The sequence below is a fragment of the Simochromis diagramma genome, unplaced genomic scaffold, assembly GCF_900408965.1.
Source record: "Simochromis diagramma unplaced genomic scaffold, fSimDia1.1 OVJJ01000596.1, whole genome shotgun sequence".
Classification (NCBI taxonomy): domain Eukaryota; kingdom Metazoa; phylum Chordata; class Actinopteri; order Cichliformes; family Cichlidae; genus Simochromis; species Simochromis diagramma.
The window spans coordinates 11451599-11471765 of NW_024387245.1; the positions used below are offsets into that span (position 1 = coordinate 11451599).

The window sequence follows — 20167 nt, forward strand, 5'->3', positions numbered from 1 at the left end:
CATCATGGAAGAATCATGGAAATTCCCACTTGATAACATGTTCTGTTTGTTAGGTTTTTTGGGTGTGTTTTTTTTAAACGTTTTTTGAGACATGCATTTTTTTTAAATGAACTTCTTTATTTTTGCCAGTTCTAATGGAAGACGTGCTTCCATTTTTCCTTATTCTAACCAAACGTTCGACTTTTACTGATTGTTTTAAGTTGAGTCAGTTTGAGGTGCTACATTGTTGTTTCATTGAACTTTTTTTACTTTTCTTTTTCTTTTTTTACAAATAAAAGTTTTTAATAAAAACAGTAACAACAATGGGATGTGACGGGGTTTGCATGCCTTGAAAAATAAGCACTCCAATTAACAGAGCTGTATAACAGGAGCAGACTTCACAGACTAGACAACAGGCATTGAATCTGTGAGCTGTGACCACTGCACAGACTGTTAACTGTTCGTCATGGGTGCAGAGGAGGATAAGTTACTCCAGGTGGCCATGATAAATCACCTTCTCAAAAAGAGGCATCTTCCCCCTTGTCTGCCGGGTGCACTCTGACCCTGAGGGGGTCACAACCAACCTGCAAAGGGCCCATACATCCTCCTCCACCCTGCCACTGCACTCTCATTCCTCTTAACCCCCTACAGGCTTCAAAGGCCTGTGCCACGTGAGACACTCACACATGTGCGCATATTGTACACGCACACACAAGAAAGTGTCCGAGGAGCACATTCCACACTCTTCGCTTCTTCTTCTCTGCTGCTGCTGCTACACCCACATCAGGTCATCGGTTTCCAGCGCACAGCTTCCACCAACCTGTTTTCTCTTTATCGGCTGCCTTTCTGAAGGATTGACAGGGGCTCCCACCAGACAGAGCAATAATGCCACGACAAATTTATGGAGTTGACCCTGCCCTGCATTTTTCTCAAATCCCACCCTCGAAAAAAAACTAGCTCCACTGTCAGAAACGAAATTCTACATATGGGTGTGAATACAGCAAAGAGCTGCTATATCCACATGCAAATACTCAAACACAGGCAGATGTACACACAGACAGATGAAATAACTGCTCTATTCACAACAGATGCCAGCAACATAAAGAGACAGAGACACAGAGGCCTATATATAGGGTGCGCAGATGCACTAAACTTCTTAATCTTGCATATAATTGTATGAATCTTGCAAAAGGTTTGCAGACAGACACACACTGGCTGACGAACACACACATTGATAGACAAGAAACAGGTGTAGGTGCTGACACCACAAGTGTATCTGTCTCATCTCAAACCCATCTTCTCTTATTTTTTTTTAACATTATCTGCCCACAATTCCCATCAACGCGTCTCACTGCTCGTCTATCTATTCATGTGGTCTGGACTTACTGGAAAAAGCCACAAGCGACTGAAAAATTCTGGGGTTCATTACAGACTGCAGCCATAGCGCCACCACAATATGTCACCTTAGCCATTCTGCCCCCCCCCAAAAAAAGGAAATGTGGGCAGACGCTTCTCTTTTGTACTTAAGGTTGTTTAATCTATGTAAGTATTGTATATTGTAAGTATAGCATAGTACACTTACATGTCTATATGTTAAATATGAAAGTACAGCCAGGAGAGTAGTATCTTAGGGTGAAAAACTTGAGGACATACAGGATAGTGCAAAAATCTTGAGCCACCCCTATATTACGTATGTTTTGCTTTCAAGGAGCTTTACAGACTTCCATGTAAAGTTTTAAAGGGGTGTTCAACAATAGCTCTCCAAGCTTTTTGAAGGTCTTTGAAGTTTTTCTATGAACATTGGATGCTTTTTCAGCCCAGTTCAGTGCAGTCAAGCATAAAAGGACACCTTAATGAAGGGATGAATCAGTGTTGTGTCTAGACATTACAGGAGCCAATTTTAAAATGCATCTTTAGGCTCTTTGTTACTAGCAGCCTGTCTAAAAAACATAGTTTCTTCCCATTTCTTTAGTTGACTCTATGGAAAATGACACAAATAACACAGTTTGACAGTATAAAAAGTATTTTTGCACCAACAACATGATTCCCAAAGAGCTATTAGCTAAAAACTTCTCAGTATCCTGTACAGAGTGTCCTTAAGAAAATTGAGCAAACTCCAGCAGATATCTGAAAATCATGTTGATAAGAAATAGGAAAAAATCCACCAAATGCACTTGATGCAGGACCTGAGAGATAAATCTGACCGTTCAGTTCATCAGTCTACCGTTCACTGAAGCCTCAGTAGCACTCAGTGGAAGGGTGGCTGTCAAAAACTACATTTCAGACAGTGTTGATGGGATCTTATCAAATCATATTTTGATCAACCATGTAATACCATCTAGACAGCATCTGGTTGCAACAGCTTTATTTTTCAGCAGTGACAATGTTCTCAAACACACTGTCTGTGTGCTAAAAGCATACCCGGATAGACAAAAGCAGTGTGGAATCATCTTGGCAGAAAATGAAAAAAAAAGAAGAAGCACGCGGCACCTAAAGAAGAGCTTTGAATGTCCTCCAAAAACCCTGGACAACTATTACTGAAGGATACCTAAAGAAATATCAAGAAAGCTTGGCTAACATAGTTTAGGCTGTGTGGAATAATAAAGGTGCTCATACCCAATTCTAAATTTGAAGCTCATTAAAATTACACAAACTCTCTTTTTGCCTTATATATTCCATTTTCAAGTATGTTTGCCTTTGACTAAGGACTTTTGCACGATCACAAAATCCACCTGCTGCCACCTCTAAAGTCTAGTAAGAATCCCAGCTGAAGCCTGCAAACGTAGTTAACTTTGTTAACTAATTGTTAGACAACAGGGCCCTTTTATATAATTTCATATTTCAAAAGGATTCAACTAGGGTTTAGTAGTCCCTTCAGTACGTTCTTAAAACTCACAAAAATAGTCCCAAGTTTCCAAACCTCACAAAGCAGATATATTAACATGGTTCACATGAATGACTAATAGACACACACACAGACACACACATATAGAGTTTTTACTCCCAGGCTTGACCGCTGGAGCAGCACATCTGCCTGGGGATCAAATTCTGTGTGGGGGAACCGTATCCACATCCTGACAGGAAGCAGCACACAGAACGCTGAAGGAGCTCGGTCCTGCTGAGGACCAACTGCTGCTGTTTTGTACTGCTGGACCGCTACGCCACGCTACACTCTGACCTTACTGTGCAGCGCTTAACTACACAAACATGTTCCAAAGGAAAGGTATATTATTGTTGCATATAATTTTTGTCCTTGCAAAGTACTGAGCAAAAACCTCTGCATGTTTGTCTGGAAGATTTTGAGTTAGGTATCATCCTCCTTGAGCATCCAAGAACGCTTGATCTCCATTTAAAATAACTTCAAATAATGTATGCAGTACGTGCATTAGTCAAGACTTTTGTCTCGTTTAAATAACATAATTATTAATTGCAGTAAAAATGTAACATTACCTACAGAACATTAAACTTATTCAGGTTTTCCTGCAGGCTGTCTAAACCACTGGATGTTCAATGCACATTTTTCAAATATGTGAAGATCGCTGGAAGTAAAATATAAATGGCAAGTTACTTTAGTAGCAGCTCTTCAGTGAAGACTCCTGATTATAAACATCTTTCAAGAGAATTCCTCCAGTGTACTCAAGCAAGCTTTCAGACCTTTTATATTTTCACGTCACTAAGCCAAACACATACCATGTCAACTTCTCCCGTGTCAACTTTTGTTCATTTTTTCCTTCCTGAAACAGCAGCGATACCACAGATATTTTATCGATCAGTGACAAACATGGGGAAAACCTAACCCAAAATATAGCTAGGAGGAAATTAACACATATCAATGTATCAGTTTCAAAAAAGCCTAACTTATTATGATATAACCGACCATATTTTTTATATTTCCACTGCATTGCCACAGGATGAACAGTGTTTGGACTCATCTATTCTCTGTGAACCTTACCACCCTAGGGAAACAGGTGGCAAACTGGCTGTGCTACTTAGATTTATGGGCTACCTCCCACATGTTAAACTCATTTGGGTGACCTTTAAAAGATCAAATCACAGGGGAAACAGAAAAGGTATTGATAAAAGTTAGTGGGGGAAAAATCTGAGCATAGGGGAGTGAAACTAAGGAAGCTCAAGAATAACCTTAGTATAAAACTTTTCCAAGAAGCTCTTCAGCTTCATTTCGGGAAGTATTTATCAGTCTGTGCTGACAGGAATAAGCAGACACTTTGCCTCCAGTTAGTTAACGCTGCAGTTTTGGAAGAGTGAAAATCAATGTTGCTCTCCGGAGGCATTTTTGATGAGTTTTGCTCCAGTAACCCGCATAGTTTAGATCTGAGTTGGGCTAATTCACTAAAAAGGATTCATCAGCAAGAGCAACTTTTTTTCTGAAGCCTTCCGTTTTCCAATGAGCCTCTATCCTATACTAAGAAAACAATTTAACTAACGGAGAGCAAGATGAGGCCAACACAGCACTGGGTGAACAAATGAGAGAAGTGGCATGCCATCTATCACTTAAGGGAAATCCACTCACAGCTAAGAGTCATGCTGAAATTTTCCAGACCATCTCTTTATGGCAGAATTTATAAACACTGCATGTTACTGTGTGCAAGCAGATGCTGGTTTTTACAGCTTGACACCAAACTCTGTTGTTACGAAGTATGAAAGTCAAGGTGCAACCAATGATTTTTTTAATGTTTCTGTTTTTTAATATTAGGACTAACTTTTTTTTAAAATTATCTGTAATAGTTGGTGTAAAAGGTTTTAAGAAAAAGAAAATGCAACATGAAAAATTGCAGAATTCATTGAATTTTAGATTTTAAACAAAGAATTTAAGTTTGATTTATGTGTCATAATATCTGCAAATAGCAATAAAAACTGAAAACCACCTAAACATGGTAATACCCATACTGACCTACTCCAACCAGAACAAATGGGCAAGCGTCATTTTCTTGAGACTGGGAGTTCAGCTTGTCACAACCTTACGGGGCACTGTGACATTGCTGGCATTCATAATAAAAGACAACTGGCTGTCCATCTTCAAACAATTCAAAACATGAACGGGGATTTGGGGACATGAGGATTGGGGGGGGGGGGTAGACAGGACAGCGGAGATAAATGCACACCGGTTTTCATGGCAGCCCCTGTGGAGATCATAATAGCTTTTCATCATAAATACCCCAGGGCAAAAAATAGACCGACTAGTTCACAGCTAGCACGATCAACCTGTCAGCGTATGATATCGCCTATAAAACATGTGAAAACTTGCTTCTAACTCAACCAGTAAAAGAAGTGCATAACCAGTCTAGTCTCAACATACACAGGAAGACAACATGCCTATGATATAAGCCAAACAGTTAATCAAAACATAAAGACAGCAGGACAGCAGAAACATCAAAACACTCACCATCAGACCCAGGGCTCAGTGATGCTAGTCCAGTCACCAGGAGAACAGCCTGCCAGGCCCACTCCTGAGGCAGCCACACCACCATCATGCCAGCATTAACTTTCCTCAAGCCCCTGAGGTCCTGGCACAGCGAACACACCCCGCGCAACAAGGAGGAGGTGCGAGAGTGCACTTTATATCCTTCTGGTGAAAGAGGCTCAGTGCTCTTTTCTGTACAAGTGTTTCTCTGTGAGTGACTTCCCCCTCAGCACTCTCAGGAACTTCCCACAGCACAGTCGCCTTGCAGCCTCCAGCACTACTCCACACTGACAGCCTGGAAGAGACAGACACTGAGAAAAGAGGGGGGGGGGGGGGGGGGGCAAAAGAGAGGGAGGAGGGTGTTACTTTGTTGCTCTCTCACTGTGCTATTTGTCCAGCCCTTTCGATGTCCACCGCAGAGGGAACAGCTGAGTATATCTACACATCCCCGAGGTGCTGCTACAACACAGGCACACGGTGCAAATTTTCTCATCCCTCATACCCAGAAAAGACAGCAGTGCAGAGGGGGCATTCGGGGGTGAACCGGGGCGATGGATGCAAGCATGAGGCTCCGTGAGGTGTGAAAGGTAGCAGTGAAGCCATTATGAACTGGTGCAAACACACAGCATGCCAAGAGGGACACAGAAGCTACAGAGTGAACTCAAGACTATAAACTTACAGAGGACATGTGTATATATACTATGGTAAAGCAAACTGATATCAAATCCTGCAAGGCAGAGAGAGTATGAACAACTAAAGCAAGAATCTAGAGGAAAATTTGCATTTGTTGTTAATACAAATAGGTTATTGCAGGTTATCCATCTTGGCTCGGCACCAGTGCTCCAGACATGACATTTATGTCTTTCTCACCGCAGAGGTTATTTAATGGCATCTAAGTCTCCCCCTTAACAATTAGAAAATCTTAAGAAAGATTATAAAATAAAAGGCTTTCATCTGCACCTTTCATTTGTTTGATAGTTGAAGAAGAAAGGCGACGCATTCCACAATAATCATCAGAGGGAAAAAGAAAAAGAAACCGACCTTTCCACAACCCCATCTTGACCTAAAGTGTGCTGAGCTACAGCTGCAGACGCAGGTGTTGTGTGAATGGCAAAAATCGCGCAGGCATTAATCTGTAACTAACAGTATGGTATTAAAGTTCAGATGAAGGCTCAATCTTGTTCAGTTGCTCCTGTGAGCCTGTGTGTTAAAGGGGTGAAAACACAACCACGCGAAGAGCTTCAGCAGGGATCAGCCCATCACACGTCAGGTGATTAGAGGCGATTAGAGCTCACACCTCCAGGCACCGCCACAACTTTGCAACTTCACACTAATCCAGCACACTTGCAAACTTACAACCGAACAGAAGAAACATGAATAACAATAGGGACACACTGCACAGCAAAAGTCAAGAGGATTGACTAAGCCGTGTGCCAAATTGCGTTAACTCTACAAGAGCGCCTATAGGAATCATAAACATTTCAGAGAGGGAAGAATTTCCACAATCACATGCTGTATGTATGGGTCTTCTGGGTGGAGTTTCATTCATTCCAAATGGTTCAAGGGGACACAAACAAAAGCAAATGCGGTGCTAAAACAAGGCAAAAACAACAACAGCCAAATGGGCTTCTCCACCCACAACTGTCCCCTCCGAAAGTCTCACTGGGTGGGAACATCGGCTCCCAGAAGCCTCTTCGTCTTTCTAGTGCTCCAGCCTTAAAGCTGCCACTCCTGATTTGTGCATCTCTGTGTATTACATGTGATAAGTCAGACTATTCTGGAGCATGAACGCGTGGGGAGCAATGTGAATGGGTCATTGCACCTTACACACCCTACTGCGCTCCATCAAATGCCCAGCGTGGAGCCTCTCTGGACTCTCACACAGCCTACTTGGGCCCAAAGGCCAGTGATGGGGGGCCCAGTGGAGTAAGCAGCTCCGTAGGTGGGCGTCACTCCACCAAACAAAGGGGTTCAAAGTGGGGCAGACTGGTTGCAAGAGCTATTTTCAGTTAAATTAATTCTTCCTTTCCTGTGTGATAGCATATCTGCTATCACACATATTTAGAGATGATTTATACTGCTTGAGAAATTGTTTGTCTCATAGTCAGCTGTAGGATCAATCATCAATTTAAAATGAATGGGAATTCCCTACGTGGCTCTGTCTTTCTAGGAAAATAAAATCTATGATGATCTTAACCATTTTTTTGTTCTAAATGTATGAATTACACCTTGGTCAATATCACAGATTGGATATTTCAGCTTGTACTGGCTTGATCTTTCCTTAATAAATTGTTCTCTTGCAGGCCTTGCAGCCTTGCACCTTTAAGAAGCTACAGACCTAAATAAATGAAGAACTCATTTAATGACTATTGCTTACAGTGTGAAATATAATGTGCAACAACTATTACTGTCTAGTTTGTTTGCGATGAAATATGCTCTGACCACAGGGTGGGTTTAGGTCAAAAGACACCCACTGATTCAGATGTACTTTCCTGTGCACAATATTATGCAGAGTTATCAAAAGGTCACAAAGCCTTTCATGGGCCAAAAAATACATAGCAAATACACGCACATGTCCCCAGTGAGACACTTTTATTAGAATGGTTGGGTGACCATCCTGGGACATATCTTTTTATAACCTCATTTTATTTTTATGTCTGCTCAAAATTTCTTCATCAGACTAAAGATTTTTCCTTCTCCCTGTTGGTTCTGATTACAGCTCATCGATGCATCGCAAAAACCCTCTTCTCACTGCTCTTTTCTGACAATATTGTTGCAGTATTGCTGTATGCTGTAACTTAAAAAAATCAGGACAGTTCCAATAAATCCCAAATGATTCCAGTAAGCATGAAAAGGAGGCGTAAAATAGCAGTAAAATAGCATGGGTAATGACATGAGGGAAACTGCACTACACTAAGCTATTTGAAGAGAACAAATTACTGCTTTTACCTGAATAAAATAAAAAATTCTTGTTTTTTGTTTCTTCTATAAACCACATACTTGTACGAGCCCCTTTCACTTGCCATTTTAGGTACAGTAACTTCTTTGGTGCTGCTCTACCATAGCTCTGGCTTAGTAAACTGGGTGCTGTGCTACTTCACCCACTTTGATTTGGAGGGCTTGTGTGGAGAGTAGATTAGCTCAGAGATTATTGTCACTTCGTTTTGCAGATTTTATATGCTTCACATTCTGCCCTCTAGCAGTCAGAGATCAATTATTGCATTGTTTGTAATAATCTGTCTCCATTTCATAAAGTAAACATTTTCTTTTGAAACAGAGACCCTACTTTAATACCCGCACTAGCATTGCAATGCACCATGAAAATGAGCCATGTTTTTTGTTTCAGAAAGTGACTTTAAAGAAGCGGGCACGCATTTCATCATACAGCAAGAGGAACGGGATAGATGACTGTGAAAAATCACCGCTAACCTGTGAAACAAAAAGCCATGGCAGAACACAGATGATGAAATTACTCTCAGAAGATGGAATGCGTGTCTTGAACGATTTTTCAGCTGGGGCCAAACTGACCCTCAGCTCTGTGAAATTAGGAGGATTTTCAGCAGCTCAGTGTTAAAACGGCTGTCACCGAATCCTGGAAAGCACTTTATTACCGTGACAACACAGCTGTCTAGACCAAATGGTCCAATCGGGGTGCGAGAGTCAGGAAAGCGTGACACTATCTTCATCATCCAGCAGGACAAAGATTAGCTTCCTTTCTTCATTGAGTTATAAGAAAAGATTATTAACCACACTTGATACAATGGAGCTGAACTAGTGCTCTGTCTTTTAGTTTTCAGAGATCCAGGTGACATCGCTGAGATCACAGCTTTTGTCTAACCAACAGTGAAATTAGTGGTCTTATATAAACGTGAAAATGGGAATTAGCAACTTAACAATACTCACAAACTCTATCAATCTGACAGAGTCTTCATCAAACAAGCATTCAATATGTTGTGTGTGTGTGTTCCTATCTAGCTATTTTGTGAGGACCGAAATCTGCATTCCACTATACTTGTGAGAACCAAAAGTCACCTGTGAGGACACACAACCTGGTCCTCATAAATTTGAAGGCATTTAAAGGCATTTTTGAGACTCAAAATGTGGTTTTAGTATCAAGGTTACAATTAGGTTATGGTTAGGTTTAGGGTAAGGGTAAGGGTTAGGGTTAGGCATTCATTTTTAATGGTTAGGGTTAAGGTAAGGGGTTAGGGAAAGCATTATGTCAATGAAGGTTCTCACTAAGATAGCTGAATGGGGTTGTGTGTATGTGTGTGTGTGTGTGTGTGTGTGTGTGTGTGTGTGTGTGTGTGTGTGTGTGTGTGTGTGTGTGTGTGTGTGTGTGTGTGCCTGTGTGTATTTTAATATAGGTAAGCGATGTACGCAAAAAAGTGTAAAATAAATAAGAAAATTGAATGCCATAAAAAATTACAAAAACAAGTTAAGATATGTAATTAATTAAAAATTAATGAAGTTACCTGGTTAAACAAAAAGGCTTTTAACTGGTTTTCAAAAGACTCCACAGAGTCAGCTAAATGTCATTTTAGTGGCAGACTCTTTCAAAGCCTTGGTGCCCAGACTGACAAGCTCTATCGCCTGGTCTTCAGTTTTGTAGGTGGAACAGCAGATTCTGAGCATGTGATTGAACACTGCGCGCAGCAGTGCATTTGGTAAGAAGCTGAGATAAAAAGAGACTTTACATGCAAGAGGAAACCTAGGAAGGAGTCTGACTGATTTCAGAATGTAAATCGGGAGGCGCTATGATCTTGGCCTCAGTTTTGTTCAAGCTTAGGTCAAGGTAATTGAAGAGCCAAGCACAAATCAAGGTTAAACAGCCTATCCAGCGGATTAAAAGACATACAACTGAATGTCATCAGCATAGAAATGTTTTTTCCTTGCCACCATTGCCTAGTGCTCGCTCATAGGGGTTCATTTGATTGTTGGGGTTTTCTCCAGAATACTATATTGTAGGAGGTATATAGCACCTTGGGGCAGCTTTTGATTAGTGCTGCATAACTAAATCTAAACTGAATAGAACAGAACCTTGGTCACTCTTTTGGTGTTTCATCTGCACCTTAACTCTCCGTCACTTTACTCCTGTGTGAGGCATTAAAATAATGCGAAGACCATGTTCCATTCTATTGTTTTATATGTATTTGTTTTGGATTTTTTTTTATTTCCAAATAGGCTACAGCCTACAATGCTAAGACTTAACAATGCCCATGTGTAGACAGGACACCTTCTCTACTGAATCTCTAAGGATAATTCAGAATATAAATCTATAACTATATTGGGAGAATGTGAATATCCCCAGCAAAGCCTCGACCTTCAAGTAAAAGAAAGATCTTCATGAATATTAAAGATTCCCACAATAGTAGGGCCAAATCACTGCGCTGAGATTGACGAATACTTTTTAGAATGCTGAGTGGGAAGAAAAACTCCATTCATAAAGAGTGAAAAGGCTGTCACAGCCAGATTCTCCCTCCTTCCCCTCCCTCTGTCTGTCATGCTGTCTCATTCTCTCACTCAGTCCGTCTCACCGTCTCTTTCTTCATGACACTACGACGTGACACCGGAGAGCACTGAAACATGATCACACTTCTGTTGAATCACTTTTCTCAGCCAATATTATTGTTGTTAATCACTATAACCTCTGACAAAACGCTGGAGGGTTCGTGCTGGCTGTTAAATGCTCATCTGAAGTTTCAAACTGAAACTAAAAAGCTCGTGATAGAATATGTGATGCAATTATGTTTGATTCGGGATCTGACCTGTCTGATGGAAAATAACAATGCTTGTAAACTCCACTGAAATTCTCTGGGAACACATATCCACGTACTAGCATTTACGGCATCAAGACGACCATTAAATGCACAGTTCGCAAGTAATAATTAAGTCTGTCGCAACCGTGCACTTTCTTCATCAGACTATAAATGTCAAAAATTTGTGATCCTCATAAACTTCACTGCACACTGCCTCCAGCTAGTCAAGTAAAATGAATGCAGAGAGGACATGTAAAGCTGTATTTGCATTTTATAGTGCATTGTGAATAAGTTATTTTATCACGACGGAAACATTTTTTAATGTCATACCCCTACATATATATCAATTGTAAAATGCAAATTCCCACAATCTGAGATCTTACGAAACCCAGTACTTGCTTAATTGCCTGTGCAATCAAATTCAAATCTTAAAATGTAATCCAGTTCTGCTTGTTTTTATGACGTAAATAAGGTGAATACCCACTCCACTCTAGCTTCTTTAACCCTATTTGTGTGGCAGGTCTCATCGGCGGCCATTATTGGGCTGGTGTGGCTCGTTTCCAGTGACACCAGCAGCACTTGGGACCAGTGTGCCAGCGCTCAATAAAAGCCCTCAGAGCTCAGCTCCTGTGTGGCTCTCTTCCCTCAGACACCTGTTTTTTTTCTTCTTTTTTTTACACAATGTTCTTTTATTTTGCACTAAACAACATTACACACTAAATTTCTTCAAGCATGCTCTAATTTACACCTCTGATTATGCTACACATCAGGGCTAGCTGAAGTTCTTTCCTTGTTTCTTTCGTTTAAAGTAAATAAACATTTAATAATAATGAGAGATAATGAGAGACAATGTGGTCATAATAGACATGGTCAGCAACAACACTCAGGGACTTGTATTTTAATGATGGTACTAAGGGCCCCAAAGTGTGCCGACAACATACCCCCCTCACCATTACACCACCAGCCCAGCTTGAACTGTTGATACAAGGCAGAGTTAAACTTTTTTTTATTTTTAATTTGTATGCTTGTCCCTTTTCATCATGGCCATGCAGCTTATTTTGTGACAACATTCAGTTTTTGTTCTTTGGCTGTGGTTTTAATTCAATTACATGCTTAGCCACTGAGGGTCATGGTTTTTTGGGGGTTATTTTAGATTTCCTAGCTAATCTGCATATTTTGTTACTTTTGAGTAGGGGGGATATATATATATATATATATATATATATACATACATATACATATATATATATATATATATATATATATATATATATACATATACATACATATACATATATATATATATAAACCACCCAGCTCGCCCCTGCGGGCGGTTTATCCTTCAAGCTCGGGTCCTCTACCAGAGGCCTGGGAGCTTGAGGGTCCTGCGCAGTATCTTAGCTGTTCCCAGGACTGCGCTCTTCTGGACAGAGATCTCTGCTGTTATTCCCGGGATCTGCTGGAGCCACTCGCCTAGCTTGGGAGTCACCGCACCTAGTGCTCTGATTACCACGGGGACCACCGTTACCTTCACCCTCCACATCCTCTCGAGCTCTTCTCTGAGCCCTTGGTATTTCTCCAGCTTCTCGTGTTCCTTCTTCCTGATGTTGCTGTCATTCGGAACCGCTACATCGATCACTACGGCCGTCTTCTTCTGTTTGTCTACCACCACTATGTCCGGTTGGTTAGCCACCACCATTTTGTCCGTCTGTATCTGGAAGTCCCACAGGATCTTAGCTCGGTCATTCTCCACCACCCTTGGGGGCATCTCCCATTTTGACCTCGGGACTTCCAGGTTATACTCGGCACAGATGTTCCTGTACACTATGCCGGCCACTTGGTTATGGCGTTCCATGTATGCCTTGCCTGCTAGCATCTTGCACCCTGCTGTTATGTGCTGGATTGTCTCTGGGGCATCTTTACACAGCCTGCACCTGGGGTCTTGCCTGGTGTGATAGACCCCAGCCTCTATGGATCTTGTACTCAGAGCTTGTTCTTGTGCTGCCATGATTAGTGCCTCTGTGCTGTCTTTCAGTCCAGCTTTGTCCAGCCACTGGTAGGATTTCTGGATATCAGCTACTTCCTCTATCTGCCGGTGGTACATACCGTGCAGGGGCCTGTCCTTCCATGATGGTTCCTCCTCTTCCTCCTCTTTCTTGGGTTTCTGCTGCCTGAGGTATTCACTGAGCACTCGGTCAGTTGGGGCCATCTTCCCAATGTATTCTTGGATGTTCGTTGTCTCATCCTGAACTATGGTGCTGACACTCACCAGTCCCCGGCCCCCTTCCGCTTAGCGTACAGCCTCAGGGTGCTGGACTTGGGGTGAAACCCTCCATGCATGGTAAGGAGCTTTCTTGTCTTTATGTCAGTGGCTTCTATCTCCTCCTTTGGCCAGCCTATTACCCCAGCAGGGTACCTGATCACGGGCAGGGCGTACGTGTTGATGGCCCGGATCTTGTTCTTACCATTCAGCTGACTCCTCAGGACTTGCCTGACCCTCTGCAGGTACTTGGTGGTTGCAGCTTTTCTAGCGGCCTCTTCATGGTTCCCATTCGCCTGCGGGATCCCCAGGTACTTGTAACTGTCCTCTATGTCTGCAATGTTGCCTTCTGGTAGTTCAATCCCCTCAGTTCTGACTACCTTCCCTCTCTTTGTTACCATCCGACTACACTTCTCCAGTCCGAACGACATTCCAATGTCATTGCTGTATAGCCTGGTAGTGTGGATCAGTGAATCGATGTCTCGTTCACTCTTGGCATACAGCTTGATGTCATCCATGTACAGGAGGTGGCTGACAACTGCTCCGTTCCGTAGTCGGTATCCGTAGCCAGTCTTGTTAATGATCTCACTGAGGGGGTTCAGGCCTATGCAGAACAGCAGTGGGGACAGAGCATCTCCTTGGTAGATCCCGCACTTGATGGTGACTTGTGCTATGGGCTTGGAGTTGGCCTCTAGTGTTGTGCGCCACATCCCCATTGAGTTCCTGATGAAGGCTCTTAGGGTCCCATTGATCTTGTACAATTCTAGGCATTCCAGTATCCAGCTGTGGGGCATTGAGTCATAGGCCTTCTTGTAATCAATCCAGGCAGTGCACAGGTTGGTCAGTCTGGTCTTGCAGTCTCGGCTGACTGTTCTGTCTACCAGTAGCTGGTGTTTTGCGCCTCTGGTATTCTTGCCAATTCTTTTCTGTGTCCCGCTCATGTATTGACCCATGTGCCTGTTCATCTTAGCCGATATGATGCCTGACAGGAGCTTCCATGTAGTACTGAGGCAGGTTATTGGTCGATAGTTGGAGGGGACCGGTCCCTTCTTGGGGTCCTTGGGGATCAGGACCGTCCGACCTTCGGTTAGCCATTCCGGGTGTCTCTCGTTAACTAGCAGCTGGTTCATTTGTGCTGCCAGACGCTCGTGGAGTACAGTCAGCTTCTTCAGCCAGTAGGTGTGAACCATGTCGGGCCCTGGTGCTGTCCAATACTGGAGACCCTTTCTTGGATATCTGCCACTGTGATGGTTACTGGACCCTGTTCAGGGAGGTCGCTGTGGTCTGCCCTCAGATCCACTAGCCACTGAACATTGCCGTTATGGGTTGCGTCCTTCTCCCATATGCTCTTCCAGTATTGCTCCGTCTCCAGCCTTGGTGGTGCTGTTCTCTTATTATTATTGTTCCCTTGCCACTGAGAGTACACCTTTGCTGGTTCTGTGGAGAACAGCTGGTTTATTCTCCTGCCTTCTATCTCTCTGGTGTACCTCCTCAAGCGGCTGGCCAAGGCTGTGAGTCTTTGCTTGGCAGTTTCCAAGGCCTCAGGTATGGACAGCTTGCTGTATTTCTTATGCACCTTCTTTGTCGCACCTTTCTGCAACTCCGTTAGTTGGCTAACCTCCCTCTGTGCTACTTTGATCTTGCCCTCTAGCCTCCTTCTCCATGGAGGGTACTGCCCCTTGTGGCTGTTCAACTTGTAGCCAAGCATCTCACTGATCACTGCTGCCGTATTGTAGATCAGCTTGTTAATGTCGGTAATTGTGGTTGTAGGTATAGTCCGTAGTGCTGCATTAACATCATCTAGCAGACCTTCTGAGGGTACTTCACGTAATCTTGGTAACCGGCTACCGGGGATCCAGGTTTCAAGCTTGGCCATGATCCTATTTTTCAGGTCAGTTCCTCTCGCACTCAACGATCCTTCTCCTATCGCACTTGGGGCTATGTACCCAATCTCGGGTGGGGGTGATGATATCTCCCCCCTGACCTGGCGTCCTGACTCCTCCTTGCCGTAGCATTTGTGTTGTACCTCGTCAATCTCTAGCTGTGAGAGCAGTCCCTTCTTTCGAATGTTGGAACACTGAGCTACTAGTTGTTTTGCCGTCATTGTGGATGTTGGGTATCGAAGAATCCATAGGTCCCTCATCCTATTCATGTAGCCCCTTCCGCCGGGGTTACTTGCATAGTAGCATTCCAACAACAGGGCGTTGTTGGATATATATATATATATATACATATATATATATATATATATATATATATATATATATATATATATATATGTGTGTGTGTGTGTGTGTATGTATGTATGAATGTCTATTTCTGTAATCCAGTTTATCTAATACCGTTCATTTCACAACTAACATGCAAACTCTACATCCTCCTGTTCTGAGATGTTAACTGATATACCTGTGAGGGGATTTTTTTTTCTTTATTCTCAATCTGCTACTCAAAATCTACAGCTGCAGTGCATGTCAACATGATCAGATTTCCTACTAAAATATATACTTTTCTTTGTGTATGTAGCTTCTTTATGAGAACCTTATTAAAGCTTCAGCAATGTCGTAATCTCTTTAGAAATAACCACCAGCACTGGAGCCCAGCTCAGCCTACAGTTACAACAAAGCACAAGGTCCTTTCTGTTGACAAACTGGTAGCTGCACCTGAAACACACCTGTGGCTCAGATTTCAAGCACTGGCACAAACAGCTGCACAACACTCCGAGATGTCCATCTGGCTCTGAAGGTGCCATTAGGAAGGTGATTTTTCATGGCCAAGGCAACAACGCAGACTGGCCAAGAACAGCAGAATAAAATCCTTTGCCTCACTCTCATTCTCTGTGTCTGCCTCTGAAGGTCACTGGACCAGGTTGTGGTCCTGGATCTCTACAGAGTGAGACCTGTTGTCTTTGTCAGCGAACTTGGCTGCCACTGAGCCACACTTTAGCTAATTCCCTCACAGCTCTGTTTCCAATCATTTTCTGGCCACTTGGATCTCTTTAGTTTGGCAAGTTACATAACTCATATTGCAAACATACACTGACCAAAAGCAGCAGTTTGCTGAAATAACACTATGCAGCAGTGTGTAAACCTATAATTAATGGCTCATGACAAAAAAGCAAGATTTTACAGCTTTGAAATAGACTAATAAACAGTTAGGCACATAATGTCACTATCACCCAAGGTATGTTGTGAATCTTATTGCTTTGTAACTATTTTCCTTTGCAAAAAGGACGGGGTGGGGGGGGGGGTCTTTTTACCTAGCAACTAGATGAATATAAATAGTCTACAAACTAAGGCTTACACATGCTCGTTTTTCAGTAAAGGGAACAAAAAGTGCTCTCATTTCTCAAACTGAGAAATGAGAGGAAATTTCCTTAACATGGCCTTTGTGCAGCAGGAACTGGGAAACCAAATCTCTCCTTGTCAAGTCATCCAGGAGCATTTAATGAAAGGATTGTTGCGGCATGTCTGCTGGGCTGCATCGGGCGGACGTTACTAACTAAAGGGTCTAATTAAGGGGTTCCTCTGACGGTCAGACAAAGCAGACAGCAGGGGTTAAGACGCTGGCTCACAAACTGGCCGTGACCCTCACACCTGCCTGCTTCCATTACACTGCAACATGCCTGCACACATTGGACAGGCTCCTACCGACACATCACTATGGAACTGGTACTCATACAAACCACCCACACACACACACACACCCACACACACCCACACACACACACACACACACACACACACACACACACACACACACACACACACACACACACACAAGCTGAGACAAAATTTTAGAATGAGGCAAGAGCCAACCAGACCTATAGGCAAGTAATTACACTTAAATGTGTGATGATGAATTTAGGAAAAAAAATCCAGCCATGGAAGTGTTGATCAGTGCAGAGAAGTATAATCCTGAGGTCTGTATTTGCACACACACAAATCTGAAACATCAAAGGAGTTATAATGAAGATCATCTTTTCAGAGTATCAGAGGCATCAGTGTAATCTGTTTCCCTTCCTATATGTGTGCAAAGAGGTGCTTTGACCAACTAGCCCTATAATATAGATACTTTAATATTAACCGCAGTAAGTGAAGTCTTACAAGCTTCTAGGGCCCCCGTAGGCGAGAGCGTCAAAAGTTCATGCCCTCTTTTCAGTGTACACCCTGGAAAAACAAAAAGACTGCCTAGCGTGAGCTAAGGCTCTGCCACTAATAGGACTGATTGTTACACAGTGGCTCCACCTGTCTCTCACTCCAATTAGTTGTTCCAGCCACTGCAGAGACATATTGCAAAATAGGGCCGAAGAAACTGAAAAGCCCCCCCCCCTAAAAAAAACAAAAGAAAATGTAGCCAGCGTGAAACATAACTACATGTCCATTTGTGTAGGGAAAACAAAGGATGAAAAGACACAGTAGTTGTCTTTCAGTTTTACTTTAAAAGGCAGCAAAGGGCAAGGTGAAACGAGTCAACCAAAGCACCTGCTTCCTTTAAGGTTCACCCAAGACTGTGATGCTGTGAATATGTAGTGTTTCCCATATCGCGTGCTCTTTAACGAGCTCTAATAGAGTGTGTGCCCACTGAATGTCATTCCTAAGCAGCAGGGGGACATTTAATAGAGAGACCAGCTCGGGCAACATATAATGTGTCAAATCTGTCAAGAATAATAAGAAGTGGAAAGTGTGAGCCCAAACTACCACACTGTGAAATAAAACAAAAGCCAATTAACATTTTAGTTGGTAAACAAGCAAATGTCTTTAATCTTGTTCCATTTTCAGCTGCCAGAGGATACGGTCTGCTGTAATTCAGAGCAAACAAAGCTGTCAGGATAACACAGATTTATTTAAGAAAACATAACATAGAAGAGTTGTCTAAATTATTAAATTATTGCAATATTGATGTTTTTCCTCTCTATTTTTTGAACCTTAAATATTTTTTTCTTTCTTTTCTTTTTTTTTAAGCAACGGTCTTAATACAAAGACTGCACAAGAAATTTTCAGAACAATTGGCCCCTGTGCTGACAGCCTATTTAGACAAACAACAAGCCTGTGTTATTTATTTGCCCACTGAATCCCCTTTTACGTGGTCCCTGCCCCTGGCTGCGGTAACGCAAGAAGGAAAGGATACAGCCCAACCCTTGGAACAGTTATTGGGCTTCATTCATGCACCTCTCTACGGACTAGTTGACACAGACAGGTGGGGTTTAAATGGCAAATTAACTGCCCGTAGATGCCCCCAGAAAGAATCTCTTCACTACGCCTAGACGCTCTGAGCCTTTGTGATTAATGGTGTCTGGACAAATTTTCGTTTTACAGCTTTATATAAATCAGAGGGAATTAACAGAAGGAGCCGGCCCGCTGCCTCTGCTCAAACTACCTGCTCTGTGTTGTTGGAGTGTGATTGAGACGGGCTGCAGGGTGAGAGCAGGAGGGAGAGAGAGGGAGGGAGTTTTCAGCACATATTTTCCATGTGCGGCCACACCCCTCCCTCGACTGTGGTGCTGAAAGCTCTTTTGTGTGTTTGTGAGTGGTGTGAAGGCTACAGTGATAAAGTATTCACCACAGAAGTTTAACGTGCACGGTCACTAGCAACTTTTAATATTAAATTTGTGCTTAACTTAGTAGCTTCTTTGTCATTGCAAATTAAGGTGAGGCTTTAAAAGTCCTTTTATTTAAAAGACAAACAAACAAACTCTTAAATCTTTAAAACATTTCGATTCTCTAACATCAAATAAGCACGAAATCAGCAAATATAAGACTGAGAGGCTATCCGTTCACTAACATAGCAAAGACACTGAACGGAAGAAGAGATGAAAAGATTCAGTTACCGTGATTCCTCCCTGAGCACATGGCTGCCTTATTAAATTAACTAAATGAGTAAATGGAATAAGGTGTACGTGTTCTGACCAGACAAGGACACACAGTAGCTGAAATGTGTGAATCTCACAGCTGGACTTACTCAGTAAAATTCTCACTTCCATGCTGGAGCAAATCAAGGACACTGACCTTTTGCTAAAGTAGATTTTTTTTCCATCAGAGGCAGTTTGGTAATGCCTAAAAGAGCAGTAAAGTTACGGGTGGCGCACTGGGGTTTTAGCGTGCTAAAACACACTTCAAGATCAAAGGTATTTTTGATATGGCTCTTACTAAACTTACAAACCTACAACATTTTTTTTGATAAGTCAGAATTTAGAAGATAGTACTGAGCTACATCATTTATTCTTGTCTGTCAGACTAAACTGCTGGTAAAATATGCCATGCCAATTTTTCCCATTTATTTACACATCAACATATTAAATTTCCTTAATTACCAAACTCCATCAAAAAAGTCTCAATTTTTCTCTGTTATCATAAAATAGTAAAGCCATAGGTAATCCCTGCTGTTTGTGACATAGTTAGGGAGCACAAAAAACCCCCAAAACAATCCAATATGCAAATTCTGCAGCCATGCAATCCAATTACAAACACATGTAAATATGTCAGCATTCAGGGGTTAAATTTGAAGTCACTGAAGGTCAAGTATGAAGTTTAATTTGACTCCAAAATCAAATCCTTATCCACTTGGCGAACAACAACAAATTATAGTGTCCAATACAACAACCACAAAACACACGTTTCCATTTATTTATTCTAATCTCACTGGCTTTGCCTCCTTGCACTCAAGGGGCTGCCCATAATAATCCCCGTGCTCTAACAAAAGCAGATGAGACATTCCTGTTTTCCTCCAGGAAGTTTTGAGTGAGTGTTA

The 20167-nt window shown here is 42.3% G+C and overlaps 1 protein-coding gene across 3 annotated transcripts in view; it reads right to left on the reverse strand.

Moving 5' to 3' along the window:
• bmpr1bb (bone morphogenetic protein receptor, type IBb) overlaps positions 1–20167 on the reverse strand; it is a 59950-nt gene that overhangs the window by 13523 nt on the left and 26260 nt on the right. For all 3 annotated transcript variants that reach the window (XM_040000244.1, XM_040000245.1, XM_040000246.1), the window contains one exon: positions 5384–5712. In XM_040000244.1, the coding sequence (XP_039856178.1) occupies positions 5384–5471 (88 nt within the window). In that variant the 5' untranslated portion in view covers positions 5472–5712. The remainder of the gene's footprint in view (positions 1–5383; positions 5713–20167) is intronic.